At 38.4% G+C, this 15,760-nt stretch overlaps 1 protein-coding gene across 3 annotated transcripts in view; it reads right to left on the bottom strand.

The window, feature by feature from the left end:
* The window catches only part of GABRA6 (gamma-aminobutyric acid type A receptor subunit alpha6), a 32,577-nt gene extending 18,033 nt beyond the window's left edge, over positions 1-14,544 (bottom strand). For 2 of the 3 annotated variants that reach the window (XM_054036454.1, XM_054036455.1), the window contains exons 1-8: positions 14,311-14,544; positions 13,974-14,092; positions 13,379-13,446; positions 11,723-11,943; positions 11,553-11,635; positions 10,255-10,398; positions 9,657-9,809; positions 5,030-5,289 (exon numbers count right to left, since the gene is read on the bottom strand). In XM_054036454.1, coding sequence (XP_053892429.1) covers positions 5,030-5,289; positions 9,657-9,809; positions 10,255-10,398; positions 11,553-11,635; positions 11,723-11,943; positions 13,379-13,446; positions 13,974-14,092; positions 14,311-14,348 — 1,086 coding nt within the window. In that variant the 5' untranslated portion in view covers positions 14,349-14,544. The remainder of the gene's footprint in view (positions 1-5,029; positions 5,290-9,656; positions 9,810-10,254; positions 10,399-11,552; positions 11,636-11,722; positions 11,944-13,378; positions 13,447-13,973; positions 14,093-14,310) is intronic. The other variant, XM_054036456.1, reaches the window with a different exon arrangement.
* Between the last annotated feature and the right edge of the window lie 1,216 nt (positions 14,545-15,760).

Below are 15,760 nucleotides of genomic sequence, written 5' to 3'. Positions count from 1 at the left end.
AAATGATTCCCAGTCTAACACAGACACAACCCTTTTATATTTTCTGCTCCTGGACTCTTCAGTAACTAGCCCAACCTTAACATTCTCCATCAGCTTTCACTATCTAAGGAGTAAGTTCTATAAAGACAGAAGGCAGATAGCACTCTTCCTTCTGACACAAACACTGCTCACTACATATCTCCTAAAACTCCCAACTGATAAACCTAAACCCCTGGCAATCACCAAAAAAACAAAACAAAACCCACCATTATAGTGGAAGAAAGGTTTTTTTTTACTCTGCTGGAGAAATAATAGAACTGAACAGAAAAGGAGACAAGAAGATCTAAGGACATAGGAGAACGTGAAGATTTTTCATTAAGGGATTTCTTTTAATCACGTGAAGCAGAGAACATGGTGGCTACTTAGGAAGGTGGGGGGGAGTTAGAGAAAAATTTTCCTCTTTAAAACATTGTTGAGGGAGAATAGCACGGGGCCTGGTTAAAAAAATTCTGAGACACACAGAAGGCATCTTAGAAAAGACAGAAAGTCTTACAACAATATTATACAAGGATCTAGAACAAGAAGAAATAGACCTTGCAGAAATCAGAGAGAAAAGGAACTGTGAAAGAAAGCAATGATATGACTTAGAATCAGATAAGGAGTAAGGAACCAAAGCATTGGAACTGAATAAAAAACAGAAGGGGCAGGGTTCTAGAAAGAAAAGGAAAAAGAGACTATACAAATAGGAGAGTGATATAGAGGCAGTATACAAAACACACACACAACTCCTTTCCTCAAAACACATTCCTTAATGACATTTTAGTTCTTATTAACTCCCCTTGAAGCAGGCTGCCTTCTTACAAGAATTTTTCCCAGCATGCCTTTATGGGGATCAGCCTTTTAAATCTAACAGAGTCAAGCAGCTGCAGTCCTAAAGAAGCCACTTTTGCAACTGCTTGCTACATCTCCTTCTTCTAGTTCGTAAGAACTCTTAATTCTTGTGGTTTCCCTTGGTTTTCCCTTTCCTATTCCTGAGGAGATAGGTACATCCTTATGCCAAACCAGCAGGGTGGAAGTGGAACAATATTCCACAGGTATAAACAGTGACTGCTGACTCTCTGAAGATACCAACTCTGAAGTTCTGCTTGGGGAGAAGTTCTATGCACTGCTGTCTGCAACCTTTTTAAATTTGGAGACTTTTGTATAGGGCTTATATTGTTTGTTTGGTTGGTTTTTACTTCTTTCCTAGTTTTAGATGTCATGTATTATCTGTAAATAGCTCTGTTAAAGAAATATTTGTAGACTGTGTTTCTTAGATATTTTACTACTCACTTGCTGGCTTTTATTGCTAAAACGGTGAAAAAAGAGGGAAGTATTGATTGTACTTACTTCTACACTTGAGAGGGAAACTTTAGAGAGTGCGAATTTCAAACTTCTTTGTTTGCTTTATTGATTTCTTCAAGGTCAGACGTTTAGCCTGTTTTCAGATTGGGCTGCAGTGGTTTGGAGAATATGTAAATCCCTTCAGTAGCTGTGGGAGCTGCCAGGCTTTTTAGAATCAAGCCCTGGCATGACTGGGAAAGCAGCTATGGGGAGCAACGTCCTCAGCAGCCAGGCTCTCACGTCCTTTGCTTTGTAGCATCTGTTGCAGAGTCATCCCATAGCAGACTATGCAGAGGAGGGCAAACTGCAAAAAGTCACTTGCTGTAATTGCTCAGTGTGAAGTTAAACTGTCTGAATATGGGCCCAGTTTTGGGGAAGCTGAAACCCCTCTGTGATCTGCACTAGCGCTAGAAAATAAGGGAGCTCCTCTGTGAAAGGCAGTGGCTCTGCACCTTATAAGAATGGTGCAAAATCCAAACTTCACTGTAAGAGAGAGCAGAATCCTACCCAAAACCCTGGATTGTAAATTTCTGAAACCCAATATGAGGACTTTGAGAACTGATGAAGAGGCTGAGAATAATGAAAGTGCTGATTGGATTTTGGTGTTTGATTGAACAATTGCAGCATGAATGTAATGTTCTTTTCACTAGAGACTCTTGAGTTAAAAATGGAAGAGTTCTGCTAAACTCTCTGTTTTGTGGGAGGCACAAAGGGCACTCAGTACCTTGCAGGATCAGGCTATGATGCCTTTGGCAACCAGTGCTGTGGGTGGGCCTCCTCACTGCTACTTCTGGGAACAGCAAATAGGAACTACAGCCGGCAAGTTTTCCTGCCAGGCCTCCTTGAGCCACCTTGTCTTATTGAGGTTCCACTGTATGTATTGGTGTCTTCAAAAAAAAAAAAATGAGGCAAAAGTTTGTCTAGCTATGAAGAGGAGTTGGATCTTCTAATATAATTTTTTTCTTCTGGGATCTCAGAATTTTAATGACTGCAGTACTTAAGTAAGTGTTTTACTGGATATAATTTGATGTCTCTGCCTACTGTGTTTGGACTCTAAATTGTGTAAAATTATATTTTTGTCCTTCTCCAAGAACGTGGGACTTTATGGACCATTATCACATTGTTCTTTTCTCCTCCTTCTGTCTTCTATGAATTAATTTCATTGTTTATATATAATGGACACTCTATAGATCATATTATATTTTCTTTAGTATTCTACATATTTGGGTCTTTAAATGAAACAAACGATGAAGAGCATTATTCAGGGATTCAGACACGAAATATCATTCCAGTTTAGGGTTCTTATTCTAAGATAGGGATGTGCTTTTTGTTAATATTTTCTTTTGCTATGTCATGCCAAGTGATCTATTTAACTTAGTATTTTGATATTTGCCTGAGTGATTTCCTGTGAAAAAGCTATATTTGAAAAAAAAAAAGGACTTAAAATCTTTTAAAGTGCTTCTAGTCTTTAGATCTGTAGCATTTTACCTTTGTAGCATTAATGTGCTGTTACAATATACAGCCCATAGGGTATGTAATGTCCTCAGTCAAATAATAATAATTCAGTCATAACAACTGAGCCTTTCTCAAATGTCATGACATTTGAAAAAAATTACTTTATCTGAACATTAACAAATATATTATCTGCTTTTGTTGTAAGTTTTGATGAGGCAACTTATTATTAAGGTTTCCTTAGAATAATAAAAATGTAAATATTGGACGTGCACATCTATATTTACTTTGCACTTATTTATTTACAAGTTTCATCAAAATTGAAAATCTACTTTTTCATTTTCCATTATTGCAAACTTCTGCAAACTCTATCACACATTACTAGCTTTGCTCAAGTCAGTCTTGCTTGAGTTTTTGGGGGGGATTTCTTTAAACTCATTTTACACAATCTGGGCAGGAAAAAAGCACTCATTTTCTGAGTTGTAATGTGTGATACAGTTTCTTTAAACTTTTATGAAAGACAAAAGATGTTATGAGAATAATCTGCTTTTCTTTATTTTTGTCCATCTTTTCTGGAGTCTCATATTTTTTTCCCAGTGCTAAAACAAATCTTTACTAAAATGCACTGAGGGCTGTCTAGACATGCAGTTAGTGTGCGGCAAGCTGTGGTATAAATCTACAGCAGGGCCGGCTCCAGGCACCAGCCTGACAAGCAGGGTCTTGGGGTGGCTGCTCTGGAGAGGGGCGGCACGTCCAGCTATTCGGTGGCAATTTGGTGGATGGTCCCTCACTCCCGCTCGGAGCGAAGGACCTCCTGCCGAATTGCCGCCGCAGATCACAATCGCGGCTTTTGGGGGGGGGGGGGGGGCTGCTTGTGGTGGCCAAAACCCTGGAGCCGGCCCTGATCTACAGTATGCTAGTTGTCCGTGTACACCCTGCTACCATGCACTAAAACTTCCCTAGAACACTTTAATCTACTCTGCTTTACAGGAGTATATTAAAGCACACTAGGGAATGGCATACTGGTGCACTGTAGACTTGCACCCCAGCTTGCCACACACTATCTGTTTTTCTAGACAAGCCCTGAGATTTATGAGCCCAATTCTTCTGCCCTGATGTCAAGGAAAATGTTGTTTTTTATTTCAATGAGGAGCAGCAACAGCAACAGGCTGTACAACTACACCTTTGTTAGTAAATGTACCCTACTACTCAAAATGGTTTTGGGTACACCTAACCTATTACAGTTTTAGCTGCACTAAAACATATTTAAATAGAAATGTTTTAGCAAGGGACTTTGAGATTTGACATGTAGAAGAAGGATGGCTTTGTGGTTAAGGCAGTGGAATGGTATTCAAGAGAACTGGGTTCAGTTGTGCTACCTTCTTTCTGGGTCACCCTGGGCAAGTCCCTTAATCTTTATGTGCCTCTGTTCCCTATCTGTAACCGGAGATGATAATAATATTAATTTAGCTTGGATTAGTGTTGTGCATATAAATAAACTGAAGTTGGTGATAATGGGGGCTGTCTCATTACTTAGGGAGACTTGGTAGTGAAAATATTTAAAACCAATTTTCAACCATTTAACATATCTTGCTTTTGATTAGAGAAAGCATTTCTGTCTATCGCATGTTGAATATTTACCACTCTTCCTTTAAAACTGTATCTCTGTGTCTTTCTCAAAGCTTCCACCAACACAGCTCTTTATGCAAGTAACAGATGCCAAGTTTATGTAAAAGCTAATTCCCCTTCCCTCAGTTGACCCACTTATGGTATGTATATTACAGTGATCCTGTAACCATCTAGCCAATGCACGCTCTCACTCTTTTTTGAACAGTGTCCTGCAAATTCTGCAATCTTACTATGATATAGTCCACATACTGGTGATTATTTCCCTGAAATAATTTCCCCACAGTATTTACAGCCTTGCTTGAAGAATTTGTGTGTAACACTCTAATGTTGTTTTTCTTTAATTACTTTGCTTTATATAAATCAGAATGACTGAAGAATATCTCCACTTAATACAAACAACTAAAAATGAACTACTTTCACCTTCTGACGTTAGAGCAACAACTTCCTTGACGTTTGAATTGATGTGACTCAGTTATGTAATCTGTTCCAGACTAAGATCACTTTAACATTGTTCAATTGTTTTGCATTCACTACTTTGGCTGTCTCTTCCTATATGACGCTTATTATTAGAAAAATGAGCAATTACCGAGACAATCTCGTCCTCTGCCGGTACAGTTGCTGCTGATAGTGCTGCTGCTAGTGCTGCTGCCCGGGCTGCCTTCCTCATTGCTCTCTGAGTCTGAAGATTGGTAAAGTAGTTGACAGCTGCAAACTCGATAAGTGCAGAGAAGACAAAGGCAAAGCACACAGCTATGAACCAATCCATGGCAGTAGCATAAGACACCTTGGGCAAAGAGTGGCGTGCACTGATGCTTAAAGTGGTCATTGTTAGAACTGTAGTAATCCCTTTAAAATAACAGAATGAAAATTAAGGTATTAGGATTTTGCTTACATCCATATTGCTTATAAATTGTTATAAATATATAGATTATACTTCCTATTGTTTCATTACTATGCTCCCTATCAGCTGATTAACAGATTGCAAAGTACTCCTTGTGCTTCAAATAGTTCATATTTGTATATCTAACCATAGTGAATAAGCCACATTAGACTGTATGCCATATTTTAAAATGGTACACAAATGTAAAGTTAAGATACCTAGCCAGTGAGTAAGGATTCTTTCTAGAATGATGCTAAAACATGGACATGACAGCATGCCTGGAAGCACCACTTTCTAGACAAGGTAGTTGTAGGAATGACATGAGGACCACACAAGGCAATTCCCATATAAGAGGGGAAGAACTCAGATTTCAAAAACCTATTTTACCTATGGGTTAGTGAGCACTATCTATTGCAATAATCCAGGTTAAAATACTATAGTTTAGTAACATGTAATTTCAGCATCCTTCTCCACCCACCCCACTTTGGGGTTACATTGAAGGGACATAAGAACTCATGGGAGTTCTGCATGAAGACCAGTGGCAGGATAGCTTCCAAGATCAATGTTCACTCTCTACTGTGGCAGGTGGGTCTGAGGATAGCATATATCCAAGTAAATAGATTGCAGAACACTGTCTCTCTCCTCCCAATGATCAGGAAAGGGTGGGTGGGAAGGTAGAAAATGTTATGTTATGTTGTATTGATCATCAATATGCTATGAATGATGCTTAGCAATGAGAATGCAGTGTCATCACATACTGATGTAACACCTCACTGCAGCTTCTGGACTATGTGAGTTGATTATTTTAGGATTCTCTCTGCAACTCTCTCTCAAGATGCAGCTTGTCAACTATCTGCAGTTGAGTACCACAGTTCCAATGTCATAAACTAACATGTTTTTAATAAAATGCAAATAGAAGATTAAAAAAAAACAATATCTCCCGTCCCCAAAATCTGGCAGATATTTTTATAACAGAAATATAAATAAGCCTGAGGTATAATTCAGTGTCAAAAGTCCATGTCTCACATATGCACACAGGTGAACTTTTCAAGATTATATGTGCTGAGATTAGAACATGGTCATGTGCTATTTAGCAATATTTAGTAATGTAATGATGGATTCAGTGTCTGTATAAATACTTATCACTACTGGAATTTAGATATTAGGAATCTGGAAGATTCCTATCAGTGAGGGCTGAATGATTTTAGAAGGTGATTTTCTTGAAATGCTCTGGACTGACAAAATCTGCCTTATCTAGCAGAATGCTAACATACAGTTGAAAAAATTGTACAATTGATATTTGTTTATTTTTGGCTATAGATTTTGAATATTTCTCAGTAAGATTTAAGAGAAGTCAGTTAACATAACTATGTAAAACTCATTTTATTTCACTACTTGCATTATAAAATTTTGCTTTAAGAATCTTTCCACATCTGAGATTTTAATGAATATGATAAATCAAAGGTCAAATTCTGGCTCCCAGTGTGAACGAAAACTAAACGAAAACAAGAGAAAGCTGATCATATCTATCTGTGCATAAGATTTTCCATCCTGAATCTATTAGCTAAATATTCATATAGAGGGGACTCTTTGTGAGGACTCTGAGACAGACATGGCATCTGGATGAAGTGGTGAAACCATGAACACAGTGGGTGTGAGCTAAAGGATAACTTACATATGACTCTTAATGAGGCATACTTAGAAATACCCATGTTCTTTATTCCACTCCAGGCCGGGAGTAATACATATATAGGGAAATGCATATTGGGAATCCACTGCCCTTTTTGAGTACATAGCAGTACAAAGGAATATTACTGTACCTGAGATGGTTCTGCCTACCACACTGTTTCTTTCAGAAGTTTCTAGCAAGCAGATCTTTATGGCCCCTGCTTCTCCTTCATCTTGGGATCATAGCATTCCTTATATTTGTACACTGTAGTTTTGCACCCCTTTTGGGGGGATTCAATCTGCTTACAGTGTCACCCCATTTATATAATATTGGAATTGGTTTTCGCAAACTAGCTTTAATCTCCCATCATTAATTTCTCCTTTCCCCCTCTTTAAATCTTTAATTTGGGGAAATTCAGATGACTTTTCTAGCCAAATTCACTTAGATAATAATTATAACATTAGTGTTTTCCAATGTTATTCATAATGGGATGTCAGGTCTTCCATTTTAAACCTCTGATTTGTCACTGGGCCCGATAATTTGCTCTAGGTAGTAAGGAACTGAGCCTGCAATCATTTTGCAGGTGAAACTCTCTGGTGTCAAGAGAGTTTTCTCTGAATAAAGACTGTAAGTTCAGGCTGTAATGGGGATAAATCCTTCAGTCCTTACTGTGCTGAAACTTTCAGTATAATCATTGGACTGAATGCCCTGAGTAAGGACTAATGAAGTTGGTATATTTTTTGTACAAGGTGTCAGGCTTGCTATTACTAATTTTCAGCAAAACTGGCAATGGCACTTGCATTTACTGTTTTCTAAGAATATTCCTCTGTTCCTAATTCTGTATTTACTCTTCAGTCTGAAATGGCTCATAAGAGCTGTCATTTCAGATGTTTGTAAATATTTTTAAAAACATTAGTCTGAAGACCTATTTACCCAATAGACTGAGCAGTTCCAAATCACCCATTCAGCCTGTCAGGTGAATAGTATACATTTCTCCAAATATGCCATGATATGTTTCCGATCATCTGTAACTGTTCCATGAACTACACAGTACTGGGAGTGTTACATTATGATGTCAGATTGTCAACCCACATTTGTTCTATACACACAGCACTTCAATAGCAATAAAGCACCCTTTAAAATCTATTATATCAACTCATCCCACTACCTGATTATTCTTTACAGTTCTGTCTGAATACTTAAGACAATAAAAATTAATTTCCAAATTTTCAAAAGTGGCCTCTAATTTTGGGTTCCGCATTTTTGTTTTTTAGGGTGCCCAAGTGCAGTTCGGATTGTAAGAATGAACAAGCATGCACAACTATATTTCAAGTCAATGAAAGTTGTGTGCAGTTGGCATTTCTAAAAATTGGGCCCAAGGTGTCCAGTGGCTCTAAAATGCACGACTAGCTGTACATATATTAATAGTTCCATTGCAGTTAAGTGAGACCCATAAAAGCCAGTCCTCCTCTCCCCTGAAGTTGGGCAACCAATTTTTTTTTAAAATAAGACCCTAGATCCTGCAGTCTTAGTATAAAAGGCAAATACAGGAGTTTGGTCTGTACAAAGTCTACAGGACTGAGTTCCAAGGAATTTACAATAATATACCTGGAGCTGGTTGAAAAATGATATTGGGAAAAACGCATTAAAATTTACAATTTTTCTCCATTTTTCACTGTAAATATTTTTGATGAGAATTTTTTGTCCAGCTCTAATTATACTCCAGTCCTTCTCAACCCTTTGGTTGGTGGAAGTTTTGTCTTTGATGTTGATGGGCACAGTTCAGGTCCAAAATTAAGAATGAAGTAAACAGAAGAAGAGTCTAACTTAAAAAAGCAAAAAAAAAAACAAATTGAGATGAGGATCCAAAATATACAATTGATAGTCCACCCTTTAACCCAAGCCATTGGAGAAAAGGCAGCCCAATGTCATGAGAGACAGGCAGAGAAAAGAGCTTGTGATGGGGGTTTTGTTTGCATTTTGTCACTCTTTTAACATAACTTTTCATAGACTTCTCCAATTTAACACTATATATATAATTTTCTTTAGTTTTAATGGTAAACCTTTCTTTGAATTTAAGTATTGGTTTTAACAGAATACAAATCAAGAGAAAAACCTCTGTTCTCAAATCTGAATGGTGGATCTTAACTCTGAAATTCTCTGTACACGTATGCCTGGAATGTCTATGGATACCACACAGCAGAAACAGTCAAAACTGACCATGTAACTTTTCCAAGAACAGAATTCTGTTCCTAGTAGGATTTTTTTAAAGTTATTTATTTGGTTTCAATACAATTATTTATTTTTGTTCCCTAGGATCCATTAGCTTTTTCTTTCTCTACTTAAAAACAAATTCCCATCACACTACAGTAGCTGTTCAATACAGTGGATTCAATACAACAAATGAATTTCATGGTAAAAACATTAGTACCAGCCACAGTTCTTGCTGGAACAGATTCTTTGTTGATCCAAAATACAACCTGAGACAGGACTACAGTCATGGTGCATGGAATATATGTCTGAATGAGATAGTAGCCTATTTTCCTTTGCAGATGAAAATAGAGCAGCTGAAGTGAATATTCACCTGCAACAAACAAGCAATGAAAGGCGATGAATAAATGGAATGATGACATGAGCTGTTGCAGAGACTTTAACACAGCATACCAAAAACTGTTCTAGCTGGAACAGATTCCTTATTAATCCAGAAAGACACCTGAGAAAGAATGACTGTCATAATGCAGGGAGTATAAATCTGTATCATGAAGTAGCCCATCTTCCTTTGCAAGTGGAAATAAACTGTCATTATTACGTATTCACCTGTTAGGAGACAAGTATGTCAGCATTATTTTGGCAATATATGAACAAACATTACTGGAGTAAACTTTGGAATGTCTTAAATTAATATGCTGTGTTTTGAGGAAAGCAGTGGCGAATAATGGGCCTCCTACTATATGATAAAGTTTAGCTGATCAATAGACGCTAAAGTGAATCAATCGAGATAAAGAGAAAAGGTGAATCCGTTATTACTTTGATATGTTGTTCTGCTACTGAAAAAGCAGTGTTCCTGAAAGTTACATTAAACTTTGCCCACCTATGAGCAATATGTTGAAAATCAATCTTTTGCAGGAAACAAACGAAACCTTTTCAGCAATTTTAGTTAGAGGAAGAAGAGTAAACAGTTAAGAGATAAAAAGAAAACAATTTAGTTGGTTTCCAATGAGTGTTTTATAATGTGTCAATTCTACATCAGGCTATGTCTTACCTGTATTAGATTTAATTGTTTCACTAGACACTGTTTGTCCTATAAGATCATACTGGAGGAGACTGGAAGACTCTTGTGGTACTTCTACTGAATACAGAGGTCCCTTTTTCCATGTGTAAATGATTTCACTTTTTGGATAGGCATCTGGGGTATCATGGAGAAAAGAATCGATAGTATTAATTATATTACAGTAATGCCCAATGGCCAAAATAAATACTATGGCCCCACTATGGTAGGTGTAGTACAAACAAGGAGACTTGGTCGCTACCATTTCAAACTCTTTCTAATCTAATTAAAATTCAATTCTAATTAAGATTCAACTCCTGAGCATAACAAACAGGAGCAGGGACAGGAAGGATGAGGGTAAATAGTAATAATAGCTTCTCCTTCTCAACCTTCCTCTTCCACCCTGGCTCCCATGTAGCTAGCATCTCCACAGGACCCTTTTCTCCCATTTAGCAACATAGGAATGGCAGATGGTGCTCATGCCCAGGTTGAGAACCCATAACATAGACTAACAACATGCCTCAGCTTGAGGGTTTTAAATAACAGTAAGGTTCTTTTTTATTCTAATTTTAAAATTCCCTATCAACTCATAATGCATTGTTCTCCCTTAATATTTGTCTTGTTTCCCTCCATAAATAAAAGGTGATCCTGTACCCATGGCCTTTATATTTATTTTCCCCCGGCACTACATAGATTACAACCACCACCCATCTACCTACCATTAAAGAGCCTTATTAAGAAACATAAGCTATCACTATGGCTCCCTGGGATGATGGGTCCCCCTCTCTCTACATAAGCCCCCTCTTGATGTGGTGTATCTGCCACATGGGTCTCTGAGACTGTCAGGGCCCTGAGAGTTATCCCACTCACTCTGCTATTGCCCACACTGGAGGGGTGGTTCCCTCCAGCTGAGGGCATAAAGTCTGTTGATTGCAAGTGGTCATTTCAACATCGTTCTTCATTCAAAATATACCAGTTTCTTTAATACATGAGGGCATGTAATGATAACCTTTCTTCACTGCTAAAACAACAGATATGTTTAAAAGGTACCAGTATAGTCTTGGCTGTGTCAGAATAACAAAACACAATACAATTTATAGCCATGAGCTTGCAATGAGATCCACTAGCCTGGATTCCACTGACTATGCAAAGTCCTGGTCCTAGTGGTATGCATTAGCAAATTCTGATGTGGGATATGGGTCTATAGTTAGTTAACTCCTATTAAGGACTGCCCTAAGACCCCATTTTATGAATATATATATTAAAAAATCTGAAACTTTTACAAAACTTACAGCTCCCAAACTTCAATGGACAAGCATGCCCATCCATAGGGAAGTTTACCAGCCGCATGGGACAATCAGCATTAATGGTCAGTCTAAAATACATTAAAATAAATTGTTCTCAGTTCCTTCATTAACAGAAGAAAACAAGTTCAAAAGGAAACAGAACAGCAGAATCTTACCTCATCGTATAGAGAATAGTTCCATTCTGCATAATTCTGAAAAGTTTGTTAGGAGTTGTCATATTATGAGCAATTGACTTTTTTCCATTTCTAAAAAAGGTGTCTGGTGTCCAGATCTTACTGACCATTAAATTGTTCAATCTAAGAATTTCAGTTGGCCCACTAAACTTCAACCTCTCATCAGTCCAAGTCTGCCGAAAGAAAACATCCATTGTGTATTCCTACAGGAAAACAAATCAATCATAGGTCATGGCCAAAAGTACTGACCTAATGTAACTCAGTGGAGGACATAACACGGGTGGTAACCACATTTCATTCACCACTACTTAATCGCTTTAATCCTATTATCATTAAGTAGTCGCTAAAAAAAAAGTCAGTCTATGAGAAAAATATCCTATTTTCTTACTATTTTAATAAAGAGCTGCAAATTAATCATTGAACAGATAATTTGATACGAATACAAAGAAAGTTCATTTTGCTCTCACAAAACATAATTTAATTCAAATGACTGCTGTTGTAAGGAGATACAACTGTCTAGTTTTATATGCTTTATAACTGCTAAAAGAAACTCTCAGTACTTAGTGACAGTGAACAAAAAAAGACACCCTCAATATCTCTTATGCAAATTATTTTGCATATTTGCTACAAAAATCTTATACATATTCATTATAGTGTGATTACACAGCATGTCAAGTTACTTCATAGTGCTATTGCAAATTAATGCTTACAAAAACTTTTGCTAATATTCGTGTCAAACTTTTCAAATAGGAGCGTCTAAAGTTAGTCTCCTAAATCCATATTTAAGCACCTAAACAAGTTACTCAGAAGCCCAAATATAGACACCTAACAGTAACCGCCCAAGTTAGAGAATATACAGCCACTGTGACTCATAGCTGGAGAGCGAACACCATTTCTAGAATGAAAATATTTTTCATGATTATTTGGGGAGCATGGGAAGTGGTTTAGTTTCGATGGGTTAAACTCTTGCTATTGGTCTCTATGTACGTTGTTGTAAACGAATAACTTTTATAGGAGTCTGCAGCTACCTGTATTCGGGTGCCACGCCTTATAGCTTCGACTGCTTTGCTGAGAAAAGGAAAAGGTTGAGCTCAGCAGTATTCCTGAATTACTCATGTCTTTATTTTATTACTCTGTTTCCTAAAACGCGGCCCTACTGTACAACTATGCATTGTAGCACATATGCCTACAGTCTTCTTAATGGTGCTTATGCATCTTTAACCAATCCTTCCTTTCATTCAACACTCAGCAAATCAACAATTACTCTCGTTGCTTTAGCTTGGGAAACAAACTTATTTGCAACACATTTCTCTCAATTTTTCCTTGCAAATGCTGCCGAAATTGCATGGCCCGTTAGGTTGACACAATTGTGGAACTCGCTATATGCGACCCAACAGTAAAATGCTCTCTGCTCGGTCCCTCAGAGACAGAGATTGTCAAGAAGATTAAACCCTAGTAATCTGCTCTAATGACAGTCCACTCAGATGCCACCGTAATGAATCCTGAAAAACAAGACCAGGGCCAGGGACAAGCGAAGCTCCCATGCTGGAAAGATCCCACGGTTTGTGTGGCGAGAATGTCAAAAAAAATGGAATTGTTACCGAGCCCCTGGTGTATGTAATTTATAATGAGTCTTACCATCTCCACGTCTGACACAGGACCGAAGCTGGTCACATAGATATCCGTTTTGACTTCTGTAACAGCACCTAGCGGACATTCAAACAAGCTCTGAGCACTGCCAGGGTCAGATGTAAAGAGATGTATGCTATCGACAGGATTTCACTCATCAATCCGCATACCTACACAGCAACTTGTCTAGTGCATGAGCGTGGCCCCGGGGCACAGCAAAACTGCTGTTGAGAAACTTGTTCCCTAGTGCATTACAAAACAAACGGGGTGTACGCAGGGAACAATTTTCACTTTGACCTCCTGCTTCTGGCTTGCTAAGGTTTTGTGTAATTCAACAGGAATTGTTTCTCCTGTAAACAACTCCATTATGAAGGGGTAATTCAGATGCAAACTTTCTGCAGACCGCCCCGTATCTGTTTGGAAGAGACACATCTATATTGAAGGGGGTGGGGGAAGGACACCTTCCACTGGTGTGACTCTCCATAGGAGAAGGGGATAGGAATCCAGGGCATTGAGCTGTTTCCTCTCTAAGATCGATTTTCAACAACAGATAGGACACAAGGGGAGGGGAGCGCTACAGTTAAAGAGACTGGGTTTCCTCTACCTCCAAATCCAGGTCGGAGCCTGTTGTCATATCCATCCAACAACTTATCCAGAATTCGGGTGATGTTTTCAGAGTACAGTTTCCCTTCATCAGTCTGGCTCCCCAGCGCCTTGTCTACACTGCAATTAACACACCAACAAAGCCATCATCCAGCCAGTCCTTCCCCTTCCGTGCAAAGTTAACAGTTGCTTTTCTTTAGCCAGGGCCGTCAGGGAAACACACCAGGAAACATACACACCGCCACCCATCCCCTTTCCCCCATTGACTCGACTCCGGGCACGGCAGTTGGGTTGCTTAGTCTTTGATTGTCTTTAGTATTGTTTAAGAGCTTACTCACCAGATAGTGATGCACATCCAAGAGAACAACAAAGCCATACTTCAGCACCGCAGTCAGGACTCCCAGATAGCCTTCTGCCTAGTCAACTGGAGCAAGTTCCATAGCCCATCTTTTCCTCTCTCTCCTGGTAATTCCCGGTGGTTTATGATCTAAAAGTGCAGTTGTGCGGATGGAGTTGTTTGTTTTCTCCCTCTTCTGGTTCTGCACCCTCTTGTGCGTGTGTGTGCGCGCGGTTTGATTTCCACGCCGCGGTTCAGCCTCGTCTGACTGTTTCAGTTGGGGAATTAGAGTTTGAAGGGACGGTGCACGGTCGGAGAGCAGTGACAATAATCGAATAAGGCATTAGGGGAGATTAAAAGGAAGAAATCCACTGCTAGTTTTGGCATGGAATTAGCAGGGACCCGTTAGGAAATCTGGAAAAGCGCTGGCATCTTGCTGATAGAGATTATGTTAGAAATGGCCTCAGCTTTTATTATTTTTGTAGTTCACAGAGAGATTATTATGCAGCTTCTGCATCATTAGAACTTTAAAAAAAATCTAAGATTTTCCAGTAGGCTGTTTTCTGACCTTTTCCAACAGATTTAACTGTGACAAGGCCTTTCAACCTATCATAGGGTTTCTTGAATCCCCCATTAATATGTATATGTTCACCCTTCAAAGCTGGTTTTCTTTTTTAATACTGGTCTTTATTGGGGAGTTGCATGGAACTATTTATATTCAGATTTTAAACCAGAGCATTAGGAAACATGCTACTTCTGCCAGGATTGGTGTTATCCCATTTTAAATACCAGGGTTTATGTATCACTGCTAATGTTGTAATGATAGGTATTACTGATTGGATCATTAAGGATCACATTCTTCAACAATTGTGTTAATATAGCCAGATCTAAAGGAAAGTAAGATCAGGCCTCTCTTTCAGTGATATTATTACTTCTTCTAAAGCCACTAAATGATATAGCTGGCATGCATGCATTTAGCTCTGTTATAAATAAAACAACTAGATGTCTTGTCTCCTAATAGCAATAAGCGGGGACAACAAGTCACTGGATCAAAGCAGACTAATTCTTTGTAACATTTTGTTGCTTAAAATACATTTCCTTCACTGAGGCCGTAAGCATATATATTTAAATTCCCATTGATAGACCCAATGCAGTGTGATTCTATGAGGCTGGTGGAGGTGAGTGTTCATGTCACAGTAGAGATCTTTCTTTAATTATATGTAGTCCAACAGTTGATTTGATTATTAGGTATTCCCCCACCCCCTTGAAGTTTTGGGTTCAACAAAAAAGGGTAAAAATGCTCTAAACTATATAATTGCTAACAAAATGAATGATCTATTGTCATTTAGAGACCTTTTTGCGTGAAATTATGTGAGAATGGGACTATCTCGCCTATAAACATAACAGTAAGTGTATTAAGTATTAAAGGGATTCACTGTATGGAACAGAGA

The sequence above is a fragment of the Malaclemys terrapin genome, chromosome 8, assembly GCF_027887155.1.
Source record: "Malaclemys terrapin pileata isolate rMalTer1 chromosome 8, rMalTer1.hap1, whole genome shotgun sequence".
In the NCBI taxonomy this organism is placed as follows: Eukaryota; Metazoa; Chordata; order Testudines; family Emydidae; genus Malaclemys; species Malaclemys terrapin.
The sequence above is the reverse complement of the archived record's forward strand: the minus strand, read 5'-3'. Positions and strand labels throughout refer to the sequence as shown.